This window comes from Periplaneta americana, chromosome 15 (assembly GCF_040183065.1).
Source record: "Periplaneta americana isolate PAMFEO1 chromosome 15, P.americana_PAMFEO1_priV1, whole genome shotgun sequence".
Classification (NCBI taxonomy): Eukaryota; Metazoa; Arthropoda; class Insecta; order Blattodea; family Blattidae; genus Periplaneta; species Periplaneta americana.
The window spans coordinates 49,818,926-49,846,875 of NC_091131.1; the positions used below are offsets into that span (position 1 = coordinate 49,818,926).

General features: G+C 34.4%; 2 protein-coding genes across 3 annotated transcripts; both read left to right on the forward strand.

The window, feature by feature from the left end:
- Positions 1–126: 126 nt before the first annotated feature.
- On the forward strand, positions 127–27,820 carry LOC138714887 (traB domain-containing protein). Of its 2 annotated transcripts, none has more exons than XM_069847128.1 (9): positions 127–303; positions 476–811; positions 1,405–1,625; positions 9,747–9,861; positions 11,589–11,725; positions 14,051–14,190; positions 15,978–16,141; positions 18,377–18,705; positions 26,496–27,820. In XM_069847128.1, exons 2-8 carry the CDS (start codon positions 484–486, stop codon positions 18,667–18,669), a joined length of 1,398 nt encoding a protein of 465 aa, XP_069703229.1. In that variant the 5' UTR covers positions 127–303; positions 476–483; the 3' UTR covers positions 18,670–18,705; positions 26,496–27,820. The 2 variants fall into 2 exon arrangements, with proteins under 2 accessions (XP_069703229.1, XP_069703231.1); XM_069847130.1 differs by having other exon boundaries at positions 146–303; positions 1,408–1,625; positions 26,496–26,637.
- On the forward strand, positions 26,842–27,820 carry LOC138714888 (probable histone-lysine N-methyltransferase set-23). Its single transcript, XM_069847131.1, has one exon. The coding sequence runs from the start codon at positions 26,842–26,844 to the stop codon at positions 27,691–27,693; it is 852 nt and encodes a 283-aa protein (XP_069703232.1). The 3' UTR covers positions 27,694–27,820.
- Positions 27,821–27,950: the final 130 nt, after the last annotated feature.

The window sequence follows — 27,950 nt, forward strand, 5'->3', positions numbered from 1 at the left end:
GGAAAGCAGTCGCCTGTCGCTCTCAAGAGCTACAGTTCTGCAGGCCTGATCAGGGTCATTAAACACCCCCTGAAAACCGCTAGATCTAGCTACTTGTCGCTAACGTTGGCAATACTGTAACCGGGCTATCATAATTTCGATTACGAGTACATACGTTATCGATAATGCTCATTTGTTCATAATCGAAGGAAACGTGAATGGAATAAACATATGTCATCATTTCACAACAGCAGTAAAAGTTTAAGATATTGCGTTACAATTGTTTCTTGAGTATACCTCGAAATACTGTTGTGAATTTAAGGCGTAAGTAGTCATTTTGAACATCTGAATAATATTATTTAGGCATGTTACAAATTGTTCAGTTCTGTGTTATAATCACATTGCCAACCAATGTGTAGGGTATGTTCTATATTAAATAGTTTTTAAAATTGTACATTGGGAAGACTTATGTTTCATTAAATTATTTTATTTTTAGATAAAATCATGGCAAGCGTGTCCAATAGTGATACTGCGAATGCATCAGTACTCTCGACTCCAGATTCTTCGTCCAAAATATTAGACGGTTTAAGTACCAACAAGGAGGCTTCTCTACTCGGATTTAATAAAAAACAAATTATATTAGAAAATTCAGTTTTAGCTGGTGGCGATACAAATTTGAACCCTGTTGAAAAGTCTGTGACTCAAAGTGCTAAGAATTCCTCGCAAGATTTCATTGTAAACGAACGAACAAGTATGCCAGAAAACAGTTGCAGCGGCAAAAGGAAAAGAGATGAAAGTCCCGAAAGTTGTAGTATTATTCTAGATGAGGAAGGTGAGTAACTTGAAGCCATAAAGTTAAGATGAAATATAAGAACTACTACTTTTTTCTTGGCGTAACAGGGCTAGTCTTTAGATTACGACGATAATGGGGTTGAATTAGGTTGAGTTTGTTTTTGTGTGTATGTATTTTTGATTTTGGTAATGTTTACCAAATCGGTAACTAATTATGATTTGCGAAATCGTCTGAAGTGGTTATTATGTAGGCTAATTCAAATTCTATCCGAAGTAAAATTAATATTGCCACAGCATTAGTCCTACAAAAGGAATTTGGCAGCGAGAAGTAGGCCTAATTGATAAATTTAAGTTACACAGGAATGTAACAGAATATTGGGGTAACCGATTTCGAAGAGCCAGAATTAATTACCGGTTTGGCAAACATCATTCTAATTCATGTAAAGACACGTAATATAATAAATTACAAATAATTTATTACATGTCTTTACATGAAATAACGATTGTTATACGTTATGGTAGCTTTCTGGAGATGTTAGTTTGGTTGTTATTTATCTCTGTTACTATTGCTGGAATTAAAATTCTGTGAGTAGCAGATAGGTATATTTAAAAAAAAATGCTATTTTCTTTTAGAAGAAAGCTTAGGTTCAGGAGTTGAATCGGATGTGGAAGACACAAGCTCAGAAGAGAAACCAAATCTCCCGTCTAAAGCCTCTCCATTACATAAGTACGACCCGAGCTTTGATTCAAGGCTCCCAGACACTGTGTCATTACTTACTACTCCTGATGGAGGGAAAGTCTATCTTGTGGGAACAGCACATTTTAGCATGGAGAGTCAGGAAGATGTTGCCAAGGTAATAATTTTTAAAATTGCCCTTTTGTTTGGTAATTGTAGAAGACGACCACTCTACGATTTTCGAACCCTTTTTTTTTTTTTTTTTTCACAAACGATTTTTATGCTCGATTTTCGAAAGGTAATACAAAAAGATGGTAATTTTCTATAAGTAGGCCTACTGCTTTTGGGTTTTTATGAAATTAATATTTTAAGACCTTCTGATTAGGCGTATAGTTTCTAATGTGGAAAAACAGAAAAAGTGAGTAGAAAACAGTCATAGTTTATATTTGTTATATTTACGTAGGCCTACTTACGGATATCGGCCGATTGGAAGTGGTCGTCAGCCATGATGCTGTGTTTGATGTGTAAAGTAAGAGAAGGGGCTTGCGACAGGAACAGTTTGGTAGTAACCCATGTGCAGACCTCTCATGCAATGCCAGTGTGTAACTTATCTGAATATATTTTTGCGTGTACATTCCAGATCAAATCAAGAAGTTTCGTTCGTGTTCCGATTACACATGTTGCATATACGAAGGTTAGGTTTGGTTAGTTTAGGTTTTTATTAACCATATCAGCGCATGCGCTGACAGCCAAGATGATCCTGTCACGAGCCACACGTGTATAAGTCGATGTTTGATGTTGTCACATTAATTCGATATTCGGTTGTGTTCATTTTGTCTCTGTCAGTTCGACATTAGTTCTGGTGATGGCAGGAGCATGTAGTTCTTTGTCTGATGTATATAAGTCGTATTTACGGATATCAGATATTTAGCATAGTCTATATTCAAGAGGGCATATCCAGATCATCGTGAATGCATATTTTTTTATGGACGTCAGAGAAATGTATCCACCGCTTCATTAATGTAAGGTAAGTGATCTTAGTTTTTTTACTGAACTTGACATACTCGTCGTTGACATAGGTTAGGTTAGGTTAGACTATTAGGTTAGGAATGTTAAGTTGGTCGTTATTATAAATTGAAATGTAACTTTGAAGTTATATGTATTTAAAGTTTTTTCTTTTTTGTTTTTGCGAATTTTTTGTGTTTTCAATTTAGGCCTAATTACTTGCGAAAATTGTGAGTTTTTAGATTTTTTTTTTCCAACTTGTTCCAAATTTTAACGTTTTCCCACCCACTTTTTCTTAGTGTTTTCATTTTTGGAATGTATTTTTCTCGAAAGGACAGAAACAGTTGTGGATATTTAGCCCCTGCATTGACAACTTATGTTGGGGAAGCCTGTGGTCCAACTAACATAGGGATTTACTCTGGGAGCTCCAGTTTCCCTGTGGCATTCCAACAATTCTCCATCATCTCATCTCATTGCTTAGACCAACCTCCTATGGTGCACTGTGTGCAATGACTGTCTGTATTGTTTATTGAAAATATACATGATGATGCAAGATACTTACAGCGACATAGTGATATGAGACTATAGAGTTCTTTTGGGATTGCCAGTGGACAATACCCATAAACAGATGTCAAGTTAGTTTCTTCTTTTTTGTGTTCCAGTTAGTCACAACTATACTTACTTACAAATTCTTTTAGAGAACCCTGAGGTTCATTGCTGCCCTCACAAAAGCCCGCCATCAGTCTCTATCCTGAGCAAGATTAATCCAGTCCCTGGCATCATATCCCACCTCCATCAAATTCATTTTATTATCCTCCCATCTATGTCTCGGACTCTCCAAAAGTCTTCTTCCCTCAGGTCTCCCAACTAACACTCTATATGCATTTCTGGATTAACCCATATGTGCTACATGCTCTGCCCATCTCAGACGTCTGGATTTGTTGTTCGCTTGTCCCTAATTATGTTAGGTGAAGAATATAATGCGTGCAGTTCTGCATTGTGTAACTTTATCCATTCTTCTGTAACTTAATCCTTCTTAGTCCCAAATATTTTCCTAGGTACCTTATTCTCTAACACCCTTAACCTCTGTTCCTCAAAGTGAGAGTTACAATTTCACAACCATACAGAACAACCGGTAATATAACTTTGTTTTATAAATTCTAACTTCCAGTTTTTTTAAAGCGGATTGAATGACAAAAGCTATTTTCAACCGAATAATAGCAGCTATTTCCCATATTTATTCCGCGTTTAATTTCCTCCCGAATCACAACTATAATGTACTTATTTTATGTACAATAAAGTTTACTTAATTAAAAAGAAAAAAAACCTAGTCTTCAATGATGTTGAGTATAATCTATTTCGTGTTTTAATCTTCCCTTTCATGTGTGCCAAATTAATATTGCTAGTATTTAAATGTTGTCATTTTCCCAAGGCGCTAGAGGATTCTGAAGTTTTTGATCATAATTGAATTAGTCAAACTGAATACTTTCGAAACATGACTTAGTATTTGCTCCAATTTGTTATATATATATATATATATATATATATATATATATATATATATATATATATATATATATTTTCCCTAGATCAAATATAACCTATCTTTTACTTTTTTTTTTTGAAGAAAAAAAAAAAACAAAACAAAATTATTTAGTAATTAATAATTATTACCCCACCCCAGTAAATCCGTGTGCAACATAATATGAAAAATGTTATTCTGAAGATTCTATAAATCGTACACATTCTGTGTTTGCCATTTGAAAGTTCAAAATTTGAGCCACATATATAATAATTTTTAAGGTTCAATCAAAACATAAGATGGACCTCTTCTAGGGGGATATATTTTTGAAATATGTTTTTGTATAGTCGCGACTTACTTTTTAAAAAGCAGAAGAAAATGTCATTGTATTCTTTGAAATGTTTTACATTGAATTGCTTTGGTTTCAGAATGGAATTCATATGAGAAGAAACTGTACAAATAATATACTGATTATGTGTTAAGAGGTGGAAGACTCAGATTGAGCGAAATGATTGAGGAATATATCTGTACTAGCCTGGCTAATAGGGAATGATAAGGAAACTACTTCTCACCTAGTGTTAATTAGAAATAAGCAGATTACCTATACTTCTAAAAGCACGTAATGGCCCATCAGTTCTTCAGCAGTTGTCCTTAGTTGATCTAAGATTTTCGTTGAACTGTCTTGTTGTGTGCATACAAGTAAAATCAAGACTGGCTTGGTAGAATGGCGTTGTAATTCTACTGTTTCAATCCATTTAAATTGCCTAACCATGATGTTAGAAACGACAAATTAGAACCTGTGACTTCTGCAGTACTTGTAAAACTAAAAATGGAAAGTGTAAACTTGTCTCGTACATAAAAATCAGAAGACTAAGATGGGCAGATCATGTTGTAAGAATGGATGAAGGTAAAGAAGATAGTAAATGGGAAATTTTGTAACACCAGATTAGTAGACCGACCAAAAGCAAGATGGGAGGATGCAGTCCAAAAGGACACAAGAGAACTGTTGGGCGTACGGGGATGGAGACGTCAGGCTGGAGACAGAGAAGAATGGAGACGACTTCTAAAGGAGGCCAAGGCCCAGTAGGGGCTGTAGTGCCATGTGGATGGATGGAAACTTATCTCGTGATTTAAAAGTTTGCAGTATTTGATTTGCTGCATTAAAATATCAAACTAAGAAACAGAGTGCGAGTGAGTTGTGTGTACCTGATACTAGTGATACCAATATTGTGACAATAGAAGAAAATGAAAATGCAGATAGTGATATCCCCTCCTCATTGTCCAGTAACTCAGAGTGAACACTGTGGATGTTGGTTAATGATGACTGGAGGAACACCAATGAAGAAAAGGTAACTGTCAGAAAAAGATATCCACGAGAAAAGTTGCAAAAAATATCAAGGACAATATCATATTGAAAACACTTGTTCAGATGGAGATTCAAGGAATTCCGATATAAACAAAAACAAATAGATTCTGTCCATGAAACAGAGACAGAAATCTTTAATTAATATTAATAATGTTTAACACTTGGTCCTATAGAAAAATAAAACTGCACTTTGATGCCACCATTCACATGCTACCAATATCTAAACATGTAACTGCAGAAAAGGCAATTTGTGATTCCTGACCCTAAATCTGGATGAACTCTTGAATCATTTACAGTAGAAAAGATTGTTGAAAAGGGTGACAGTGAATCACACAAACTTAGAAACCTTGATATTGCCAGTTGAGGGCTTCCTTGACAAATTGTCAACCAAACATACAAATTTACTATCTAATGTACAGCAACAGAATGTGTTTTTGAAGGAGTGTAAAGAACACCTGGGATCAGAAAAGTGAATAGTGATTAGCGATTTTTCAGAAAATGATGCTTTTGTTATCCAGGATTCTGTTCAGGATGTGCATTGGAACAATTGGCAGACCATGGTCCAGCTCTCTGTTGCTTACTATAAAAAGAACGACGACATGAAACATAAGAAACTTTGTCACCTTTTCCGAATGTTCAAAATACGACACCAATGCTGTCCACGTTTTTAAAACAAAACTAAAAATTTGCTGGGTAACTTTCGGTGCTGGACCCCGGACTCATTTCACCGGCATTATCACCTTCATATCATTCAGATGCCAAATAACCTAGATGTTGATACAGCGTCGGAAAATAACCCAATAAAATAAAAAAAAAAAAAAAAACTAAAAATTTTTTGAACAGGAATTGGGAGTATAATTTAAATTAATCAACTTTTCTGATGGCTCTAGTGCTCAGTACAGCATATGTTTTTGAACACGAAAATTACTTTCAAAACCCTGCTGAGTGGCACTTTTCTACTACATCCCATGGAAAAGGACTAGGTGGCAGCATCGTCAGGTTCACACCTGTGGAGTAACGCTTAGTGAGTCTGACCGTGAAACCAGATGGCCCGGGTTCGAATCCCGTTTGGGGCAAGTTACCTGGTTGAGGTTTTTTCTAGAGTTTTCCCTGAACTCAATATTAGCAAATGCTAGGTAACTTTCGGTGCTGGACCCCGGATTCATTTCACCAGCATTATCACCTTCATTTCATTCAGATGCTGAATAACCTTAGATGTTGATACAGTGTCGCAAAAAAAAAAGCATCATCAGAGGTGCTTTAAGAAACTTGTAATGAAAAGTAGTTGTAGTCTTTAACCCAGAACACACCCAATCACCAAGGAGATCAATTGGACCAAGAAGAACATTTCTATTTTTGTTCTCAACTTCTTCACTAGTGAACACAAGGAGCATAATAATGTTTTTCACTCAAGGTACCAAGTAGTACGAGGTACTTTACACTTGCACTCTTTTGTTCTAATGTCAGTATCTCTGACAATAAAAAACTATTTATTTCAAAGCAAGGATAGTGACGGACATTTAAATTATTTGACTGATAAGTGATTTATTTTGGAAGCAGTGTGGCATAAAATGATATAGTGACTGCTTTTATTAAAAATGATAAAGAAGGTAAACATGCGAATTCGAAATGAGGCAGTGTAACAAGTGGACAGCTTCAGATACTTGGAATGAACCATAAGTAGTAACATGAGCTGTTGCCAGGAAGTCAAAAGGAGGATAGCAATGTCAAATGAAGCTTTTAATAGAAAAAGGAGCATTTTCTGTGGATCTCTAGACAAATAACTAAGGAAGTGCTTTGTGTGAAGTGTAGCATTGTATGGAGCAGAAACATGGAAGAAGTGAAGAGAAGCGAATAGAAGCATTTGAAATGTGGATATGGAGAAGAATGAAGCATGTAAAATGGACAAACAGAATAAGAAATGAAGCTTTGCTAGAAAGAGTGGGTAAAGAAAGAATAATGGTGAAACTGATCAGGAAGAGAAAAGGAAATCTGTTAGATCACTGACTGAAGGATGCACTGGAAGGAATGGTGAATGGAGGAAAACTTCGGAACAGAAGAAGCTATCAGATGATAGACAACATTATGGATTGTATGAGGAGACTAAAAGAAATGCAGAAAATAATAAAGATTGGAGAATGCGGGTTTTGCAGTGAAAGACCTGCTCTTAGGCAGGAAACTAATGAATTAATGAATTTATTAAACACTGTATATTTTAACTAATAATTCGAATTTTAATTGAATATAAGGCAGCAGTGGCCTGATAGCTTTAATCTCCACCAGAGTAAATAAATAAACTTAAGAACATGTTGAGTTGGTGTAAAATAAAATGATGAACGTGGTAGACTGTAAAGTGATCAGCTACACTCATCTGTGCATCCAGAACCCTAAGCTTGTATACATTGTGGTGCAGTGTTGCAAAGCAAAGGAACTTCTGTAAGCTTGCCAATTCATGACACATGACTTGATAAGTTATTTAACATCCCAGTAACTATTAGGAGTTATATTTTGAATTTTCCTAGGACTGTATAAATATCTTCGAGATATTTATGGGATTTTCTTCTGGAATTTTAAAGTAAGACTTAAAATGCCACTTAAAATGATGTTATTAAATTTAAGTGTTTTGTAAAAATTGTAAATATTTAACGAATTCTTTTTATTTCAAGTGTAAATGAAGTACTTATTTTAATCTTCAAAATGAGCCGAAGTTCATATCTCTCTCTGACAACTAATACCAGAAGTATTCAGACTTAACTACAATGATGCACGCAATATTTTAGGAACTTGAATGCTTCCTGTTTACCAAAATGATTTCAAAATTAAACTGATGCCTACGAGCTCTCAGTAAAATTTTATCCACAAAATACATAAGTAAAACAAAATTGGAATATACAGGACTATTATAAAATCAATTATACTTAATGGAAGCAAGTCTTGAACACTAACCAGGAAAATTCTAAGAAAGATATATGGACCTAAATTTGAAAATAGTAAGGTACATGGAGGATCAGATATAAATTTCAACGAGATCAGAGACATGAAGGTAAAATTGTCTTTAAATTTATGTGATTTGGTGTGTAATGACTCTGATACATTACAGAAAGTTTACAATTTATAGTGCTCCTCTTTTAAATAGAATTTCAGTTTTAGAATTCTGTCTGCATATTATGTTCTTGGGATCCATGAATCCACAATTTAATATTCACAGGACTCAAATCAATAATTGTCAAAAAATACTTGCAACTTTAAAAGAACGTGGCAAAACAGTTGTGTTACAGTGGATCCCAGGACATTGTAATCTACATGGAAATGAACAGGCTGACACATTAGCTAAGAAGGGTGCCAATCTCAAAATAAATCCATGGAAACCTTTGTGATTTAGCTCAGTAAAACAATATATCAAGCAACTACAAAAAAATAATCACCAACAAGAACTGGACATGAACATTTCGCAACAACGTAGGAAATTACTTATGGATATACCTCCTGAACCCAGAAGACTGGCAGTTGCAAGCTTTCGTCTTAACACTGAACATGATATCCTGGGTAAACACCTCAATCGTCTTGGCATCCTTCCATCAGCATCCTGCATTTTGTGCCATCAACAGGAAGACATGGATAGACAACATCTTGCAAAATGCCCTGCTCTGAAATCCTCCAAGGAAGTCGACCGCTACTGGGAAGCCAGAGCCTGAATGTTTTTAATTACTTAATCCATAGTTTTGTTCACTACTTTCTTGTTTTTCCCTCAGTCAATGATAGTAAATATCGTGTACTAACCATTAGACAAATAAATAAATATTCACAGGACTAGACCATTTACCTTTAGATTCTGGCTCCATACTTCATCATGGTAGTGGTAAGGAAGAATTGCTTTAAATAAATGTATTATAGTTGTCGCTGTTATTTCTCATATGACTCCTTCTTTTTGCTTATGCCTTAGGAAGTGAAGGCTCTATAAAGTCTAGGTAGGTAGTATCATTCGCCATTTTTGTTGTTTCGTTGCCGAGCTACCAGACAAATCTATTTGCCGAACCGTTAAACATTATCATGTTGTAGCTCTTATGATAATAAATCAAACGCACTGTAATTGAGCAAATAATTGAGCAGTAAATAATGTGCTCATGTGCTTTCTGCAAATGCCAATGATAGAATCAAAATGGTGGGCAATTATATTAAATATTTATTGAGCCTTAGGAAATACATAACGTCATCAGCAGCAAATGACAAAATGCACATGTTTAAATGTAGTCAACCTACAATGTGATTGCTTCTGGAAATAAGAGCGACGGGATTATAGCTTTTGAAATTGTGTCACCTTAAGTAGGACGCATGTAATTTTCAAGAAATTCTTGTGGTTGATTGTTAAATTATTATGAATTGTTACAATTTATGTGATTTTTCAGGTAATCAAAGCTGTTCAACCTCATATAGTGCTGGTTGAGTTATGCAAATCAAGAGTAAATATCTTGCAACTTGATGAGAAAACAATCTTGGAAGAAGCCAAAAATATTAATTTTGGTAATTATCCTTAGTTTCTATTTAATCTGAATAGTACATAAAATAACTTTACCTTAATTTCTTTACACTTAATGATACATTGTTCATGTTTTTCTTCCTGCCATTAATAATGTTTAATGTAAAAGTCGTAAGGAGATCTTTCTCTGCAAAGTAGTAAATGACTTACAATGTCATTGATAACGCCTTAAAAACTTAGAATTTTTTTTAGAAACAGTGTCATAAAAGAGAGTTTTTTTTTTTTTCCATGTTTTATATTTGTGTTTAGTATCTGAAATTATTTCCATTTTCTTCTATTCCTCATTTTTCCATGGCTTCTATAACACCTCCCTTCTACCCTTTATTAGTCTTAAATATCATTTGGTGCCATCTGTTTTATATTAAGAAATCCATTCTTAAATAATAATTTGTGAATTGGTCATTAGATCATTAGAAAGTTTTTTGCTCTTCATATTGGGTAATTGTGTGCACTCAGCATTTTCCAAATACAGGAATGAAAATGGACAAATTACTAATGTAGTATGACAAGTAGATCTACTGAGATGACCTCCATTTTTTTGCTAATCATCATAGAACTTAATATGTGTGTTAAATTTATTATTAAGTTGTCATATAGTATCATAGAGAAAATCATGAATCGAATGGAATCTCCTATAGGTATCACCAAGGAAAATTCACTTGTTTCTATTTTAGATATCAGAGGAAAATAGAGATTTCTCAAGAGTGACATCTGCAGCTGAATGTATGAACTGTAAGCAAATTATACAGTTGCTGATTTGAAAATGTTGCTTACAACATTAATCATTTTATTATCATTAGGTTCTTTTACATTATTACAAATTTGGCGAGATATAGAACTCCAACTTTATTTCATTCCCAGAGAAAGCTGTAGGTTGCACGAGGTATTGAATCTTTCGAGGTGAACTGCACCATAATAAATGTTAAAAGGATTTCTGTAAGTTGGTTTATTTAACACTTTTTATAGGAAAAGTTATTTTACAGACATTGCAGATAATGTTGGTTTTCATTACTCAGATGTATTTCTGACTCATAGCAAAACTCATAGCTGTGATTTATCAATCTCAACATAAGATTTATAATAACACAATAAGTTCTACTACACCCTTTCAAAGAATATTTGACTTATTGTACAATGTCACAGGCAGTGATAGCCCAGTTCTTTCCAAGTATCCTCTGATATCTCATGAGATAGTGACTTCATGTGCTGTGTCTTTTGGGTATTACCCATAATTTTGGGATTCAGTAGTGCCTTAAGATGACATTGTCAACTTCTGATACCCATTTTAGTGACCTTTACCATCTTTGTTCATTTTCGCACCGATGATTGAAAGAAATCAGTATGTAAATATGCTTCAGACAAGAAGAATTAAAACCTTTCATTGAAATGGAACACCACCGATTTATTTTATGTGCTCTTAGCAAGGCGACTGAAGGTTGTTGCTTTTTCCTATTAAAATGTTAGTGTTATGGGATTGCCAAATTAATGCAAACAAAAGTCTGTAATGGGATGGGGTAAGTTCTGGAACTTTTTCTTGCCCAACTTCACAAGAACTGTTAGAGCTATGTTTCCAGTGGCTTAAGTATATTATGGTGTCTGCATTTTTATAATTTGTCACTATTGCTTACTACAATGAAAATCTTTATGTTTATTGAAATAAAACGTCAATTTTAGTGTATGTAATTTGTTTGTTTATTTATTCCACTAACAGAAAAAGTAAGATCAACCATCAAGCAGAATGGACTTTTTCATGGGCTCATGTACATACTTCTCCTCAGCATGTCCGCCCATCTGACAAAACAATTGGGCATGGCCCCTGGTGGAGAATTTCGAAGAGCTTTTGCTGAGGTGAGCCATTGTGATTATTTAGATTATTTATTGACAGTTTTCACAAACTCGAAGGATTTATTTCCACAATGGAATATAAAAGCTTGATAATTTCGTACTCAAAATCCATAATAAATGGCATGAATGAGATAAAAAATGCATGTAAATTGAACATATTTTCTCACGTGCTGAGTGAATACATTATAAACAAACTGCAATGTGGCAGCCCAGCTCTTGGTTGATCTGCTTGCAGACATTCATTACGTAGAGAGCTTGCTATTCATGATAATGCATAAAATATTCGGCTATATGTGCTGTAGCATGATTTTGCCTTTCCCCATTAAGATCATAGCTGAGTATTCTATAGATGATCTTCATAGAGTATTGAGAATAAAATTATCGGTAGGAATCAGTGGCGAAGCCAAGGTGTAAATACTGGATAACCTGAAAAAATCTGCTTACCTTGTATCTTTTTATATACCAGATTTTTCTCGGGTTTCCTATAACAGTTTTTTGTGACACAGACCCCACAAGAGGATGATAATGACCACTCATTTTCACCCCCAAACAGAATAAGATATAACAATGTAACTTATTTGTTTCAGAGCACTCTGTTAGCCAAGGATATTTTATACCATGAAAATTTTCTATTATGTCTTCCTCCATTCACTATTTTAATATGTAACTGTATCATAGTGTCGATCTACCTTTGTAACCTCATTTCGTTTCATACACCCAATTTAAAAATGGTTTCTCTTTTAGTTCTACAAATAATGACCTCAATGTTCTCTCAGTATGAGCAAGATTAGTATGTAACACACACACGAATGCACTTTGATTAAACTAACAGTCAACAATGCAGCACATACACAGAAAAAGGAATATAGCGCGGCACATATCGGGGTTGAGGTATCTTGCTACCGAGTCATAGCGAATTGATACCCCCTCCTCCTCAGCCTCCCCTCTCACTACGAGGCTTTCTGCAATAAGCCACTTGCAGTGTAATGACTGCCAACAGTGAATTTAATATATGGAATGATCAGAGTGAAACCAAGTGTTACGATACACCGTTATTACGAACTTATACTGTTACTAGATATAAAACTCAAATTTTTTGGATAGGCTAATCCTCAAAAACCTCTTAAGAGCTTCGCCACTGGTAGGAATGTGTGTTCCCCTTGATCTAACCCATTGTGACTTATAGCTCTGAACTGTAAAAGACAAAGTGTCCAGAAATAATTCGTATAGAACCAGTTTCACCAAACTCGAATAAATTTCTCATTACTCCAGATTAGTTAAAATGAGAGTAAATTTTACTCTCTGAATTCAATCTAGGAATAGTTATGAGTTTCACGAGCATAGAAATTAATCTTTAGATATTAATTACTCTGAGATTTACACCTTAAGTGATTTGCTTATACAATTTGTCATACTGTACAGATGCTGGAAGTATGACAAAAATCAGTTGTTTCTAAATATTTTATACCATGAATAGGTCACCAACATCGTCGCACATAATATGAATTTGTACTTGATTGCTTTTCCCATGCTCTGTATAAAAAACAGTCTATTGCACAATAGGCAAAAATTGCATTATAAAAATAAATATCTTAATACATAAATGTATAAAGGTGTTTGAAAATAAGGTTCTTAGGAAAATATTTGGGGCTAAGCAGGATGAAGTTACAGGAGAATGGAGAAAGTTACAAAACACAGAACTGCACGCATTGTATTCTTCACCTAACATAATTAGGAACATTAAATCCAGACGTTTGAGATGGACAGGGCATGTAGCACGTATGGGCGAATCCAGAAATGCATATAGAGCGTTAGTTGGGAGACCGGAGGGGAAAAAGACCTTTGGGGAGGCCGAGACGTAGATGGGAGGATAATATTAAAATGGATTTGAGGAAGGTGGGGAGTGATGGTAGAGACTGGATTAATCTTGCTCAGGATAGGGACCGATGGCGGGCTTATGTGAGGGCGGCAATGAACCTTTGGGTTCCTTAAAAGCCATTTGTAAGTAAGTAATACATAAATGTAAAAGAGTGAGTATGAACATGTATTTGAAACTGACAATATATTGTTAGGTTAGTACCAGAAGTACTGTAGCCTATGTTCTACTGTTACCAGTAATTACTTGTATTATCATCATCATCATTAACATTACATTGGTTTTCTGATGTTCTAATGTGTGTGCGCGCGTGTGCGTGCGTGCGTATTTAAGATTTCTTTAGATTATTGAAAAGAATTGTGTGTGGCATGTGCAATAGATGAGTCTTTTTTTGTGACGTTATCATTGTTTTTCGTACTTCAGCACCTCATGAACTGGAAACTTGGTTTCAGGCCCGGCAAGTTCCAATGTGCCTTATACACTTAGGTGACCGACCTATACATATAACTCTTCAAAGAGCTCTGGCATCCTTGTCGTGGTGGCAGACAATGCGTCTGATGTGGCACCTCCTTATGTCTAAGGAGCCAATCAGGTAGGTGATGTTAATTTTAAATAATCAGCAATTTTTCTAAGTACTGACACCTGCTGTGAAAATTTAACTTTAGTTTTTCAGAGTATTTTCAATTTTTCATTTCATTGATTGTATTCATATATCTTACATTAACATTGAAGCTTTAAGATGTGGAAGAAGTCAAGATTTTACAAGATTACAAATTTTTGGCGAGATGAAGTGAGGCCGAGGATTCACCATAGATTACCTGGCATTTGCCTTATGGTTGGGGAAAACCTCTGAAAAAACCCAACCAGGTAATCAGCCCAAACGGAAATCTAACTCAAGTTCAAGCGCAACTTTGGATCAGCATGCAAGCAAGTCTGTCGACTGAGCTACATTTGATGGCTCTACAAAAATGTACAGTACATAGCAGATAATTCAATTTACAAATCTAAACAGTTATTCATCAGTTGAGCTGTGAAAAATGTAATACATAGTAAGTAAATTAATTAAATTTGAAAGGATAAAGAATTCAGTCAGTTGAGATATACAAAAATAGGTAATACCTATTATATATCAGTGGTGTGCCATTTGTTGAAACACTGATTTTTCATTTTTGAGACCCATTTGCAAAAGCAGTTGAGAGTGAAGTAGAATTCGTAATGAACAAAGTCTATGTATTGTTGGGTGTTCCAAGAATTAGAATATTCCCTTAACTGAGATTTTTTGTGTTTTTATGTGTCTTTCTTTTTGTGTGTTATGATTATGAACTTAATGATACCTAACATTTACTAACATGAAGTTCACGAATTGAACATAAGGAAAGACACTGACTTGGTTGTCAGTGACTCTGTCTTCAAGTAAATTTATTTTATTTCTCGTTTGTACCTATAGTGTTTTGAGGAATATTTAATATAATTTGAGAATGTTACAAATTGTTTCATACTTTGGTAGAAAAATTTTTTTACCCTAAAAAGAACTCTGACGCCAAGTTTATTCCTTTTGTCTTGCATCCAAGTAGATCTTTTTCTTGCTATTTTGTTTTGTCCATTTTGCATTACTCAGATAGAAGATTCCATAATGTTACGGTCCATGGAACTGGACATATTTTAATACAAGTTGATTTTAACTATTGAAAATCATAACAATTAGTACAGCATTCAAAGTTGTAATGAAAGAAGTCCTCATAGATAGTTTTTTTGTGGTGTGGGAGGGGGCAGAAAGGAGATACGCCATTAGCCAAACGGCTAGCATGTCAGTTTTCCACACTGGAAATTAATTTAAAATTCCAGTGAGTCAAAGTGGAATTGGTGGTGGACAAGAACGGTATTAGGATATGTTTTCACAAGATATTCTATTTTTTTCCAGTAATTCCGTTATTCTTTCATAATTTACTATTATTCTTGTCCCAAAACAGCAGCAATGGAAAACAATTGCATTGTATCATTTTTCCCAGAAAATCAACTCCCTAATATCCATATAATAGGTAAAGCAAGTAACCACTGTAATGCTAGGGCTGTTCCAGTACTTGAGTATAAATAAGGGTATGACGTTATACAAACGTCCATTTTAAGAAAATAACAAATATGTCTTTAACAAATATTTGAGAATTTTTCTTTTTTTTAATTTCCAGATCCTGAACATTTGTATACTGTTAACCCATTTAAAAATTCCATGAATCTGTTAGTGTCTGGAATATCAGTTAAAACATTTGAAAGGAATGTTCTGTAATATATTTGCTTGAGATTTTTAAGAATAATATAAGTTACACTTTATATGATGACATTGCTATTCTTCATGAATGTATTTGATATATTCATTTGCAGTAAGGAAGAAGTAGAACGTTGTAAACGGCGAGATTTACTGGAAGAGATGTTAGCTGAAATGGCCGGTGAATTCCCAGCTCTCGGAACTGTGTTTGTGAACGAGAGAGATGTGTTCCTCACCCACTCACTGCAATTGGCTGCCCTGCCACAACGTACCAACACAGGTATCACTTTCTCATCTTATGCTAGATTTGCGTGAATGGTTGTAAGATACAGACATCGAATTTTGTTAACTAGCTATTCCTTAAAAAATTATGTACACTTGAATCCCATCCGAGCTTTACTAGTCTTATTAAGCACACAGAAGATGCCTTTTTTGGAAATAATGAAACCAGGTTTTTTGCAGGCTCCTATGATTTTCACGTAACTGTACTTGGCATCGGTAAGGATCGTAATGTACCCCTTCCAAAAAGGCTCGATTTTTTTGGGCATTGCTGCTATGAGATACCGTGCACTCTGACTATAAAATTATTCACTATTGTTCTGTCACCTCTCACCACAGTTCAGCTGTCGTGTGACTCCTGACGCACATGACGTCATTCAAAAATCGTTTCTAGAGATCGGAAACAACCTTCTGTAATTTGGTAAAGCAGATATCTTGTCATGGTTACAGGCAATGTACATTTCAAATCTAATTTAACAAAGAGTGACCTGAAAATGTACTACATAAATCCTCACCACTCTATACAGTTAACAGTATTACACAAACATGGTCTCGCAGTGTTATGTGTACCTCCAAATTATTGTGACCTGGGTCCTGTTGAATTGGTTTGGATTGGAATATTATGAAACAAAAAATATGCGCCAATAATGTTAGTAGAGTCAGTCTCCGATCACAACGGATGGTTGGAAGAAGATGTGCGATAAAGTATGTGAAATAAGAAATGAATACTAGCAAAGAATACTAGGAATAAGTAATTGAAAATGTAATAATAATTAATGTAGGTGTCGACAATGACAATTTGGAGAATGAATGTTCTTCTTGTGAAACGGACGAAAACACGCGAGATTCAACTGATGCAGTCTGACTTTAGCAATAGCTCAATTGTCACACCTGACGAGGTAAATTCACTGAGGATGAATGTCATTTGCTAAAATAAGGTACAGTGCAAATAATGTGAATACATGTTTAGTATATAAGCATTTCATAATTGTTATTCCTAACACATGGAGTTAATTCAGTGCAGTGTTCTATTTATCTAGAACCAAAGCATACAATACTACTGTCCTGTCTCTCAAATCGGTCAATAGGAGCACACACAAACATACACAAGCATTTCCTACACAGTTGACATAGTTTAATAGAGTAATATATTTGCTTGGTAGTTCCTTTGTCCTTTGTATTCAGCTGGGCAAAAGTGCAATGGAAATGATGAAGCAGAGACAATATTGTCTACCTTGTTCACGTGTTCCTGAGTGAGAATATTGGAAGACAAACACCTAGACCCAGCAAATTCAACTCCCAGAGTTGATTGGTGAGGTGTGAAGAATAACCCCATTGACCAAATAACAATGCTCTGAATGTTTCAGAGGATTTGGATGTTAATGAGGAACCCATTTGACAAGTAATAATTCAGAATTTGAAGAAAACTCTGATCTGTGTGTAGTTTTGTTTCATATTCATTGATAGACAATCTGTAGCAGTTCCGACATGAGTACTATAAGGAACTCATGAGAACACTAGAAAGAAACCAAACTTCCTGAATTTGGTTACTTCAGGTGATGAGATGTGGTCTGTCCACTGCAGCCCTGAAACAAAATGACGAAGAGTAGTGTGAGCGTCAATAAACTTCCCCAAACCAGGAAATTCGCCAAAAAATACAAAAAATTTAAATCAGTTTAATCATTTTCTATGATAGTGAATACTGTACAGAGTCTGTACCCAGTTGCCAGACAGCTACTGCTTCCTACTATGTGGGCATTTTGAAGCATTTGCTTCAGAAAATCTGTCGTGTATGTCCTCATTATCAAGAAGGTGTTTGCTTCTGTTCCATGACAATGCATCAAATCAAGGGCTCTTATAAAATTTTTGGCTTTCATGTGTGCTCTTGCATCATTTGTATTAAATGGATGTTTATTTCGAAGTCTCAAAGGCACCACTGAAAGCTGTTATTTTTGTGATATGGAGACTCAATGAGTTACAGACTCCATCTTCTGTCAATCCTTTCAGTAGTTGTGATCATTGTGTACACTCTGTATGTACAGATGGAAGCTACTTTGAATAAACAATGCTTAGATTTTTCAAACTTTACATGAAGTCATTTTTTTTCCAGCTTCAGTCCTGTTTTTCAGTTGCCACATTGTGAATAGCTGTTTCCCCTCTTGATATGTCCAGTTTAATAACCCAGAAGTTCACAATTTGCAACTGTCCATTTATTCACTTGAACTTTCTTTCTTAGGCATTGTACCAGTGCGTGTGGTTGGAGTGGTTGGGATTGGACATGTGCCCGGAATAGTGCAAAACTGGGGAAAGGTGACTGCTGGCGATATTCCCCCAATCATGAGAGTTCCCCCACCAACTCTCACAAGTCGGATGTTAAAATTGACAGTAAAGGCATCTTTATTTGGTCTAGTCGTGTGGGGTGTGTCTCGAATTGTACCACTGCCAAAATTGCCCACCAGTATTGATACAATTCGAACAAGTGTGCATGATTTCTTCCACATCGGAGGTGCTGGACAAGGAAGATTTTGAATTCGTTGGGACTGGTTTGCTTGTGAATATTTACTGGTAAGTATTATCATCAATGGCAGCTGCTAAGATTCATTCAGTCTTGTATAAAATTGAGTAGCCTATAGTGAAATGTTGCAGTGAATGTCGAATAATATCTTAATGATGAATGTCAGTTTAATGTAATACCAGCAAATAAAAATAAAAATATCTATACTGTGTGAGCTTCATTTGTAAATTGTTTGCTTAATATGGCTGCATTGACTTGTGTATTTGTTCGATTGTGTTTAGCTGATTTACCTGGTAGAGCATGATACTGATAGAAGGGTAAACTAACAAGTACCATATTTTTAATTGTTCAGTTAATGCATTGTAGCAACTGTTACACGTATAGTTTAGAAAATAATTTGTGTTAAAGCACTTATTCTGTATGTGTATATATATATAGCATATGTGTTTTTTATGAATAATACTGGACCCATTAAATTGCAACTTGCAAGCAGTTAATCATTTTCAGCATACATACATACATACATAATGTTCTGCCCAACGGTAGGTCTTCCACTGCAAACCTAGCATTCTTCAATCTTTACTATTTTCTGTCTTCTTCTTAATCTCCGCATATGATCCTATATCTTAATGTCGTCATCATCTGATATCTTCTTCTGCCCTAAACTCTTCTCCCATTCACTGTTCCTTCTGTGCATCCTTCAATAGGTAGTTCTTCCCAGCCAGTGCACTAACCAATTCCTTTTTCTCTTCCCGATCAGTTTCAGCATCATTCTTTCTTCACCCACTCTTTCCAACATAGCTTCATTTTCAGTATAAGGAAAATAATTGCTATGGTACACCATGAATTTGTTATAGTGGCATTTCACTGTACTTGCTTTTCTCATGGATGGAAAAGTGTAGTCGAAGTGTTGTGCTGACCAAATCATTTCTTTATGGTGATGAGGTAGATAGCACGGAATTATATAGACATGTTACCTTTTTTTTATTTTTGCTGTGAAGCTGGGTTATTTTGTAGTCTCTCCCCTCTTGTGGTAAAATGATCAGTTCAATGACTGTGCTATATTTCCTGTCCAATAAGACAACCTTGTTATTCAATAACAAAGAAAATTGCCATTATGCAACATTGCATACTATTTTGTTTCTTTATTTAAGTGATTTGAATTATGAATTCTTTATAATAATTATTCGAAAGGCCAGAAATATAATTGGTTTTATGTAATTCTGCTAAAATATGTATTCAGGAAAGGAAATTGGTTTTGTTATATTCTGTGACTTGTTTTCTATGTATTGGCCAACCTGTTCAAATAATGTATTTGCTAGTCAAAATGGCTATGCTGACATTGAATTTTAAAAATTAAATACAATAATGTACTGCTTAATTTCACGAATGAATATAGACTATAAACTGTGCTGTATTGAACCTTCTTTGGTTTCACATACATACATGCATAACATAACATTACATTACAGTAGTGGCAAGATAAATTGCACCATTCTTACACACACACACACACACATACACACATTAGAGTTACCAGTTGGCTAAAAATTTTGATCAGTTAACCACCTGCCTTTAATTGATTAATCAAATTTTAATCGATTATAAACAGTTTTTGTAAGTTTGAACGAAAGAGCTAATGTAATTTTATAATAATTCTATATGGAATAAAGAAGAACACTCATTTTTACAAATACTTTTAATTTCATTAATGTAATGGAACAATTATTAGGAAGTAATTGATACTGATGATGTATACAAAAAGTTTGAAAAAAAAATTTTTTTTTTGACTACAGATATGCAGAACTGAATGATGAACAGTACTGTTCATGTTTAGCTACAATTAGTTCAAAATATTACAATAGTATATTGCTGAAAAAGAAACCGGAAAGGAAATGCCTGTAGGCTAAACCAAGGATTGCGAGACATGGCAAGAAAAGTGTCCATCACAACTCACTAAAAAAGAGGTACAATGTGAGGACTTGAAAAATTATATAAATTATTTGAGAATGGATGGTAATTTTCAGCTTGTCCAGACTTGAACTCCTGTACAGTCTGTTTTTGTAGTCCGTGTTTTCTGTTTTATAACATTTCATTTGCTTCATATTCTCATTATCAGCATTTTAGTCTTAGTAACAGCCCAATAATATTTACATTCCGCTATATTGTTTTCAAACTAGTATTTATTTTTTAAAGAAATTTGATATTTAAATAAAAGTCTAAAAATTTCAGAACTTTAAAAAACTTCACTATGTTAAAATGTGCTGATGATGTAGCTGATGTCTCTGAAATGGGTGTACAGCATATTAAAGTATATCACCTTTTCTAACAAATTTAAACACAGTGAAGTTTTTTAAAGTTTTTAGACTTATATCCAGTATTACTTCGTATGGCTTTTAATGAACCCACAGGTTCACTGCCGCCCTCACATAAGCCCACCATCGACCCCTATCCTATGCAAGATTAATCCAGTCTCTATCATCATATCCCACCTTCCTCAAATCCATTTTAATACTCCCATCTATGTCTTGGCCTCCCCAAAGGTCTTTTTCCCTCCAGCCTCCCAGCTATATGCATTTCTGGATTCGCCCAAATGTGCTGCATGTGCTCTGCCCATCTCAAACATTTGGATTTAAAGTCCCTAATTATGTCATATTATATCCAGTAGTATTTTGTTATAATTTCCTCTTTCTCTTTTCTTCATAATATTTTTATCCATAACTGGTATTTAAATTGGTCTTTCTTTCACCACCTTTAGCAACCTAAACAACAGCTTTATTCACATCAATGAATTAAATTTTTTTTATCCATGACCATAACGAAAAGCATGCCTTTACTAAATACTTTTGCGTTTGTAAAGTAGGCTTTTATTCAACATTACTTTATTCCACTAGTGAGATAAAGACTTTACCTCACAGTTTGAACTTTATCTCACAGTTCATTAGTATTTTTCTAATACCCGGATATACACGTATAGTTTTCCATTGAACTATTACTCAAGAAGTTAATATATTAGTTACTAAATATCACTACCTCTACTTCTTTATTACCATTTCTTAAATATACATACACTCAATCTCCTTCGCTATCTACTACATCGTAATTTGTGCATTGCATCCATATCTAATATGTATTTTTTTTTTAATTTGTAATAATTTACCTTTTGGGAGGTGAGGAGACTTGAACCTGCGAAGTTGGGTTTATAGGATTTTATAACTTTTATAACAACACGCGTTAATCAACAGACACGATAATTAACTACTTTTTAATATTCCTCTTAAGTTTACAGAAGTAAAATGTGAAATTATTTTAATCACATTAGTCCTGTCAACGCTTCTAAATAATCCTGAAACTTCAAAAAGACGAAAATACACGTTTAAAATGAAAAAATACATATTAAAATTATATAATTAATTATAATTTGTTATTTATTCTTCACCTGACATAATTAGGAACATTAAATCCAGATGTTTGAGATTGACAGGGCATGTAACACGTATGGGCGAATCCAGAAATGCATATAGAGTGTTAGTTGGGAGGCCGGAGGGAAAAAGACCTTTAGGGAGGCCGAGATGTAGATGGGAAGATAATATTAAAATGGATTTAAGGGAGGTGGGATATGATGATAGAGAATGGATTAATTTTTCTCAGGATAGGGACCAATGGCGGGCTTATGTGACGGCGGCAATGAGCCTCCGGGTTCCTTAAAAGCCGGTAAGTAAGTATTTATCCAATGCCTTAGATACCATTCTTCACTAATCATGGCCTCCTACATCATGACTAGACATCGGATTTTTAGGCACTAAAAATTGCAGTTTTAGGTGCCTAAAATAAGCTCAAAATTTGTAAAATTAGGCTCTATTTTAATGAAAATAGGCATTTTAGGCACATCAAGGTATCATACTTATTTCTTTCACTGAAATGTTTAGTTATACACTAAAATACGCACAAAAAAGTATGTTTAAACATTAAAAAAGAATACTATATTATATTTATAAACAGAGCTGCACAAATTTAATATATTGAAACTAATGAAATAATGATTATTGATATCAAGATTACTCATTTTAAGTTATTGAAATTCAGTTCCATGCTCAGACTTTATTATAATTATCTGCACAGTACACCACCAGAATTTTTTCTAAATTCTCCACAGTTAACCTTTGCCTTTTGTCACTGAGAATCATTTTGAAAGCAGAAAAACTTCTTTCAACCGAAACTGATGTGAGAGGCGCAAATTTTAAATTAGGTACAAAAAAAACATCAATACTTACTGGAACATTTACACTTTCCCCCGATATCACTCTTGATACTTTTTCCAACAATGAAAATCCTACATTCTTATTTAATACGTTGTCCCACTTATTTTTAACTTTTTTCCCAGTTTCGCCCAAAGCAGAATGTATGTTCACTTGAGCTTCCTTTACTATTGCTATTTGGCTACAAAGAGATTGTTTTTCACGTTCTAATTGTTCAATGCTTGCAGGTATGAAAGAAAAGTTTGATGTTATGTAGGCAATATCGTTTTTCACTCGTGAGTCATTCAGACAATCTTTCACTGCTTTCACACACGCTGCACTATCAGTTTCAGGTAATTTATCAATAACTGTGACCACTTCTTTAAAATACTTAGAATAATACGCCACTGACTGAATCCAGGTTCCCCATCGTGTAACAACCGGCTGAGGTGGGAGTGAGATATCTGGAAAGTTCTCTCTGAATATTGAAATCCTGGATGGGGCTTTACAAAAACATTTTTTTTGTGTTAGAAATAAACGAATTGACAAGAGGAAATTCATTCCGGATTGTTTCAGAAACCCTGTGAAGGCCATGTGCTAGACAGGTTACATGCGTGAGGTTAGGATAAAATGTTTTAAGAAGTGGAGCTGCAGCAACCATGTATGAGCCAGCATCAGTACAAAACAACAGAACTTTAGAATCGTCTATATTACCTGAGTATAAAGACTGTAGGCCTTTATTTACAAAATAAGCAATGGCTTGGCTATTCACTTTCGAAAGTTCCTTAACACATACGAGGTGTGGAATCGAAGGTCCATCAGGACTAAGTTTTCCTACTACCATATTTGCTATATACCTATTCATAGGATCTGAGGTTTCATCCACAGAGACCCATATGTAAGAATCACCTATATCCTCCCGAATGGAAGCTAAAGTTTCATTATATATTCTGTCTAAGTAATTTTTTCTTAGGGTCGACTCAGATGGAATATTTTGTTTGCAGTATTTTTGTAAAAACTGTCTTAAAACCGGATTTTCAATTGCATTCCAGGGAATGTTAGCAGCTCTGGTTAAATCAGCATAGAAATTGCTGCTGAGATTGGATGAAGTAGGCTGTGTTAGTAAAGTTTGTTGCAGTTGATTTTTCTGCTGAGCTTTAGCCTTATGAGCCGCTCCTTGCACATGCTGCTTTAGGTGGCACTTCTTTTCTTGCGAAATCTAAAAATGTAAAGTAAACTGAATTAAAATAAAATCCTAATTGTTGTATTGCCGTATTTCTATCACAAAGTTAGTGGGTTCGAACAATCAAAATTTAAATGACCTGCAAATACTTTAACTATCGGAATTTAAAAAGAATTATACCTCAGGATAGCTCAGTCAATGTATAAATATTATAGGCCTACTCATTAAAACTAATAGAATTTATATTTTCAACTATTGTTACATACCTGTTTGCTACAAATCTTGCAGAATATTATTTTTCCATCATAAGTGAATTCTGAATATTCTGTTAGCCATTGCCGGATCAATGTAGATTTTGCACTTATATTTTTCGGCATTATCGCGTTAAACTTCACAGGAAAACGTCCTACCGCTCAAAACTTCTCAACACAAATAAGGTGAGGGAAAGAGCAACTGTTAACGAGCATTCAAATGAACCGTTGTTATTGAGATTCAATTGGACAAAAATACAAAGTTCCACTTAGTGTTGCATTTCCTGGTAGTGTTAACACTAGGAGGGCCATTCTTTTAAATATTTTGTAACGGTTTACCCTACTAATTCGCAATTTTTCGACTTTTCATATATATTTCAAAAACACTCTTTCTCCAAAAATTGTGATTTTATGACACTCTGAAGGGCAGTACAGCTAATCGGTTTCAGACCGAAAACAGTCATTTTTATAGTGTAGTATATCTCTGAATCGGTAGCAGCACATGTTGTGATTGTTGCCTGCTTCAAAACTAAGGTTGGTTCTTTGTCGGCATTTATGCCTCCAAACATGTTAAATTCGGTGAAATCTATTGCGAGTGTCGTGAGATTCAAAACATTTTGTTTCCTTTATCAATGGTTTCATGGCCGGTGTGAAGCAAACTTTCCACTTTTTAAATGCCTTAAATTTCGCAGTGAATGCATGTATAAATTATAAAAAGTAAGAGTAAAATGCGAAACTTTACAGTGAGTTAGGCATTTTTAGGCGAATATTAACAAATTAGGCTCTAATAACCGTTTTAGGGCATTTTAGGGCACTATAAAACTCTTTGAATACCTTTCAATTTCCATGAAACACAAATATTAATAATTATTTTTACTTTTCTCCTAAAGAAACAAAATAGGCATTTGCCCTAGAATCCGATGTCTGATCATGACCTACCTAGTACACATATCGATTCTAAAATCCATGCCATGATATGTGATTATATGAGAACTTATTTTCAAAATATTTTCTTTTGTAAAACATAATTTTTCGTTATGGTCATGGATAAAGTTACATATGGTGCATGTGAGCGTGATCTTTATGCGCTCGTGTAATTTAAGCACGAGGCGCAATAAAGATGCACTTACCTCACAAGTACCATAAATAACTATTAAATCACTCTCTCCATGGCAACTAACACATAAGAAACAATAAAATCCATACATTCATTCATTTATAACTTATTCACAAACAGCACGTTATATAGAAAAGGTGTACAATTTAAAATGAAATGTAAATATCAGTAACGGATAAAATAATATATAGCATACAAGAGTGATTAGATTTTATGTGCTCGTGGAAATTACAGTCCTCAGCTTCACAGTGGATGCTAAACTTTCCACTCGTACATAAAATCTAATTGTACTCTCTCATACTATAAATTGGGAGAAGAGTTCAGGGCAGAAGAAGATATCAGATGCTAGACGACATTAAGATAATAGATCATATGCAGAGACTAAGAGGAAGGCAAAAAATAGGAAAGATTGGAGAGTACTGGATTTGCAGTGAAAGACCTGCTCTTGGGCAGAACACTATGAATGAATGAATATTATAAGTTATTATTTTCGTTTTTTGTTACTTGGATTTGTTTCCTGTTTCTTTCTTCCCTCTTCAGTTTACCTCTTTGTTGTTTATTCTCTTCATTTTATTCTTTTATTCTCTCGCTCTGATATTTTTCTTCTATTTGTTTCCATTTTCTCTTTGACTGCTTTATTCCTTTCCATTGTTCGTCCTTTGATTTTTTCCCCCATCACTTTTCTCTTATTTTCTCTCTTTTTTTTCCCTTTATTGTTATTTGTTACTTTTCTTTTTCCTTCTTCTTGTGCATGTGTGCTTCATGTATTTAAGGATGGAATATAATGCAGTATCCTCATCCTCATACTAGCTTGTGTGCACACTATATATATATATATATATATATATATATATACACACACACATATGTCTTTTCTTGTTTGGTATGGTCTATATAAAATATCTAATCTATGTGCTTATCTGGCAGTTTGTCTCCCACTTCTTCTCCCTCTTACATTCATAACTTATTTGTTGGTATTAAATAATTATTGACTGTGGACATTATAATAGAAGAAGAGCACTGATTTTACTCTTTCTTTTTTTGCTTACAGTGATTGGATCTTGGGAATCAAATAAAATACCTATTTTGATCATTAAAGCAGGTGAAATAAGTTTGATGATCTGATCATCACATTAAAAGTTGTGAGATCTGGTGCTGATTTCATCTGTGATTGAGTGACATTAATGTTCAACAAGTATTTTTTATTAAATATTGAACTGGTTCGTCATTGAAAAATATACAATTTTAAATTGGTTGGTATGTTCTTCAAATTATAGAGAATCTCCTACATTAAGACTAGTTTGTGAGAGAGCAAGACGGAAAACAAGTTTGATAGAAGTGGAGTTATCATTGTTATTTTGTGTATCATTAGAACTTTGATGAAATTTTAAGTCACAATGTTGAGTAGAGCAAATAATGAATATTGTGCCAGTTCTGTTGAAGATGACATTATGGATGATGATTATAATCACATTTCACCAGATGTATTCTATACAGTAACCAGCCTTCCTGGTCCAGGTATAAACGTTGATGATTTCAACACACCATTCGTAAGAGGTTGTGATTGTAGAGAAGGAAAATGTTTACATCCAAATTGTCCATGTGTTGAACGTTACGGAATTAATTACAGTGATGATGGAAGATTATTAGATTCAAAATTAAATGGTCCAGTTGTGGAGTGTAATTCACTGTGTGGCTGTTGTGTCCTGCAAAGATGTGGAAATCGTCTGGTTCAACTAGGTCCTAGAAAAGGGTTGCAAGTGTTTAAATCAGGGGATGCTAAAGGATTTGGTTTAAAGTCTAAAACAAGAATTTCAAAAGGAGAATTCATATGCGAATATGCTGGTGAAGTTATAAGTTTAGAGGAAGCGAGATGCCGTGTTCAGACAAATAAAGGAAAAATGAACTATATATTTGTTTTAAATGAACACTTGGCTGAAGGCCGTGTTATAAAAACTTACGTGGATCCAACAATGATTGGTAATATTGGGAGATACATCAACCATTCCTGCCAACCTAATGCTGTAGTTGTTCCAGTAAGAACTAATAACCTTATTCCAAAACTTTGTATTTTTGCATTAACAGTGATTGAGATTGGTGAAGAAATCACATTTGATTATAGTGGTGGTGGCAGCAGTGGTAAAGGTGAAGAATGTTCCGTGGAGGTAGAGCTAAGGGATAGAAAGTTGTGTTATTGTGGAATGCAGGATTGCAAAAAATATTTGCCCTATGATGAGACTCTATTTTAATGTTTGTACAGTATTCCCTCCTGTTGATTCTCTACGTATTAATATTTTACTGTTTGCACTAATAGACAATTGTATTTCCAGTGTTTGGATGGTTTATTAATTATATATGAAACCCGAGCCTAAATAATCCGTTATATACTTTTTATTATTTAATCTTATAATTATATTCACAATACCTGAAATCCTTACATTGATTAAGTCTCCTTATATAATCTTATCATGAGGTTTACCTCAAAAGACACGCCACATTTTTAGTT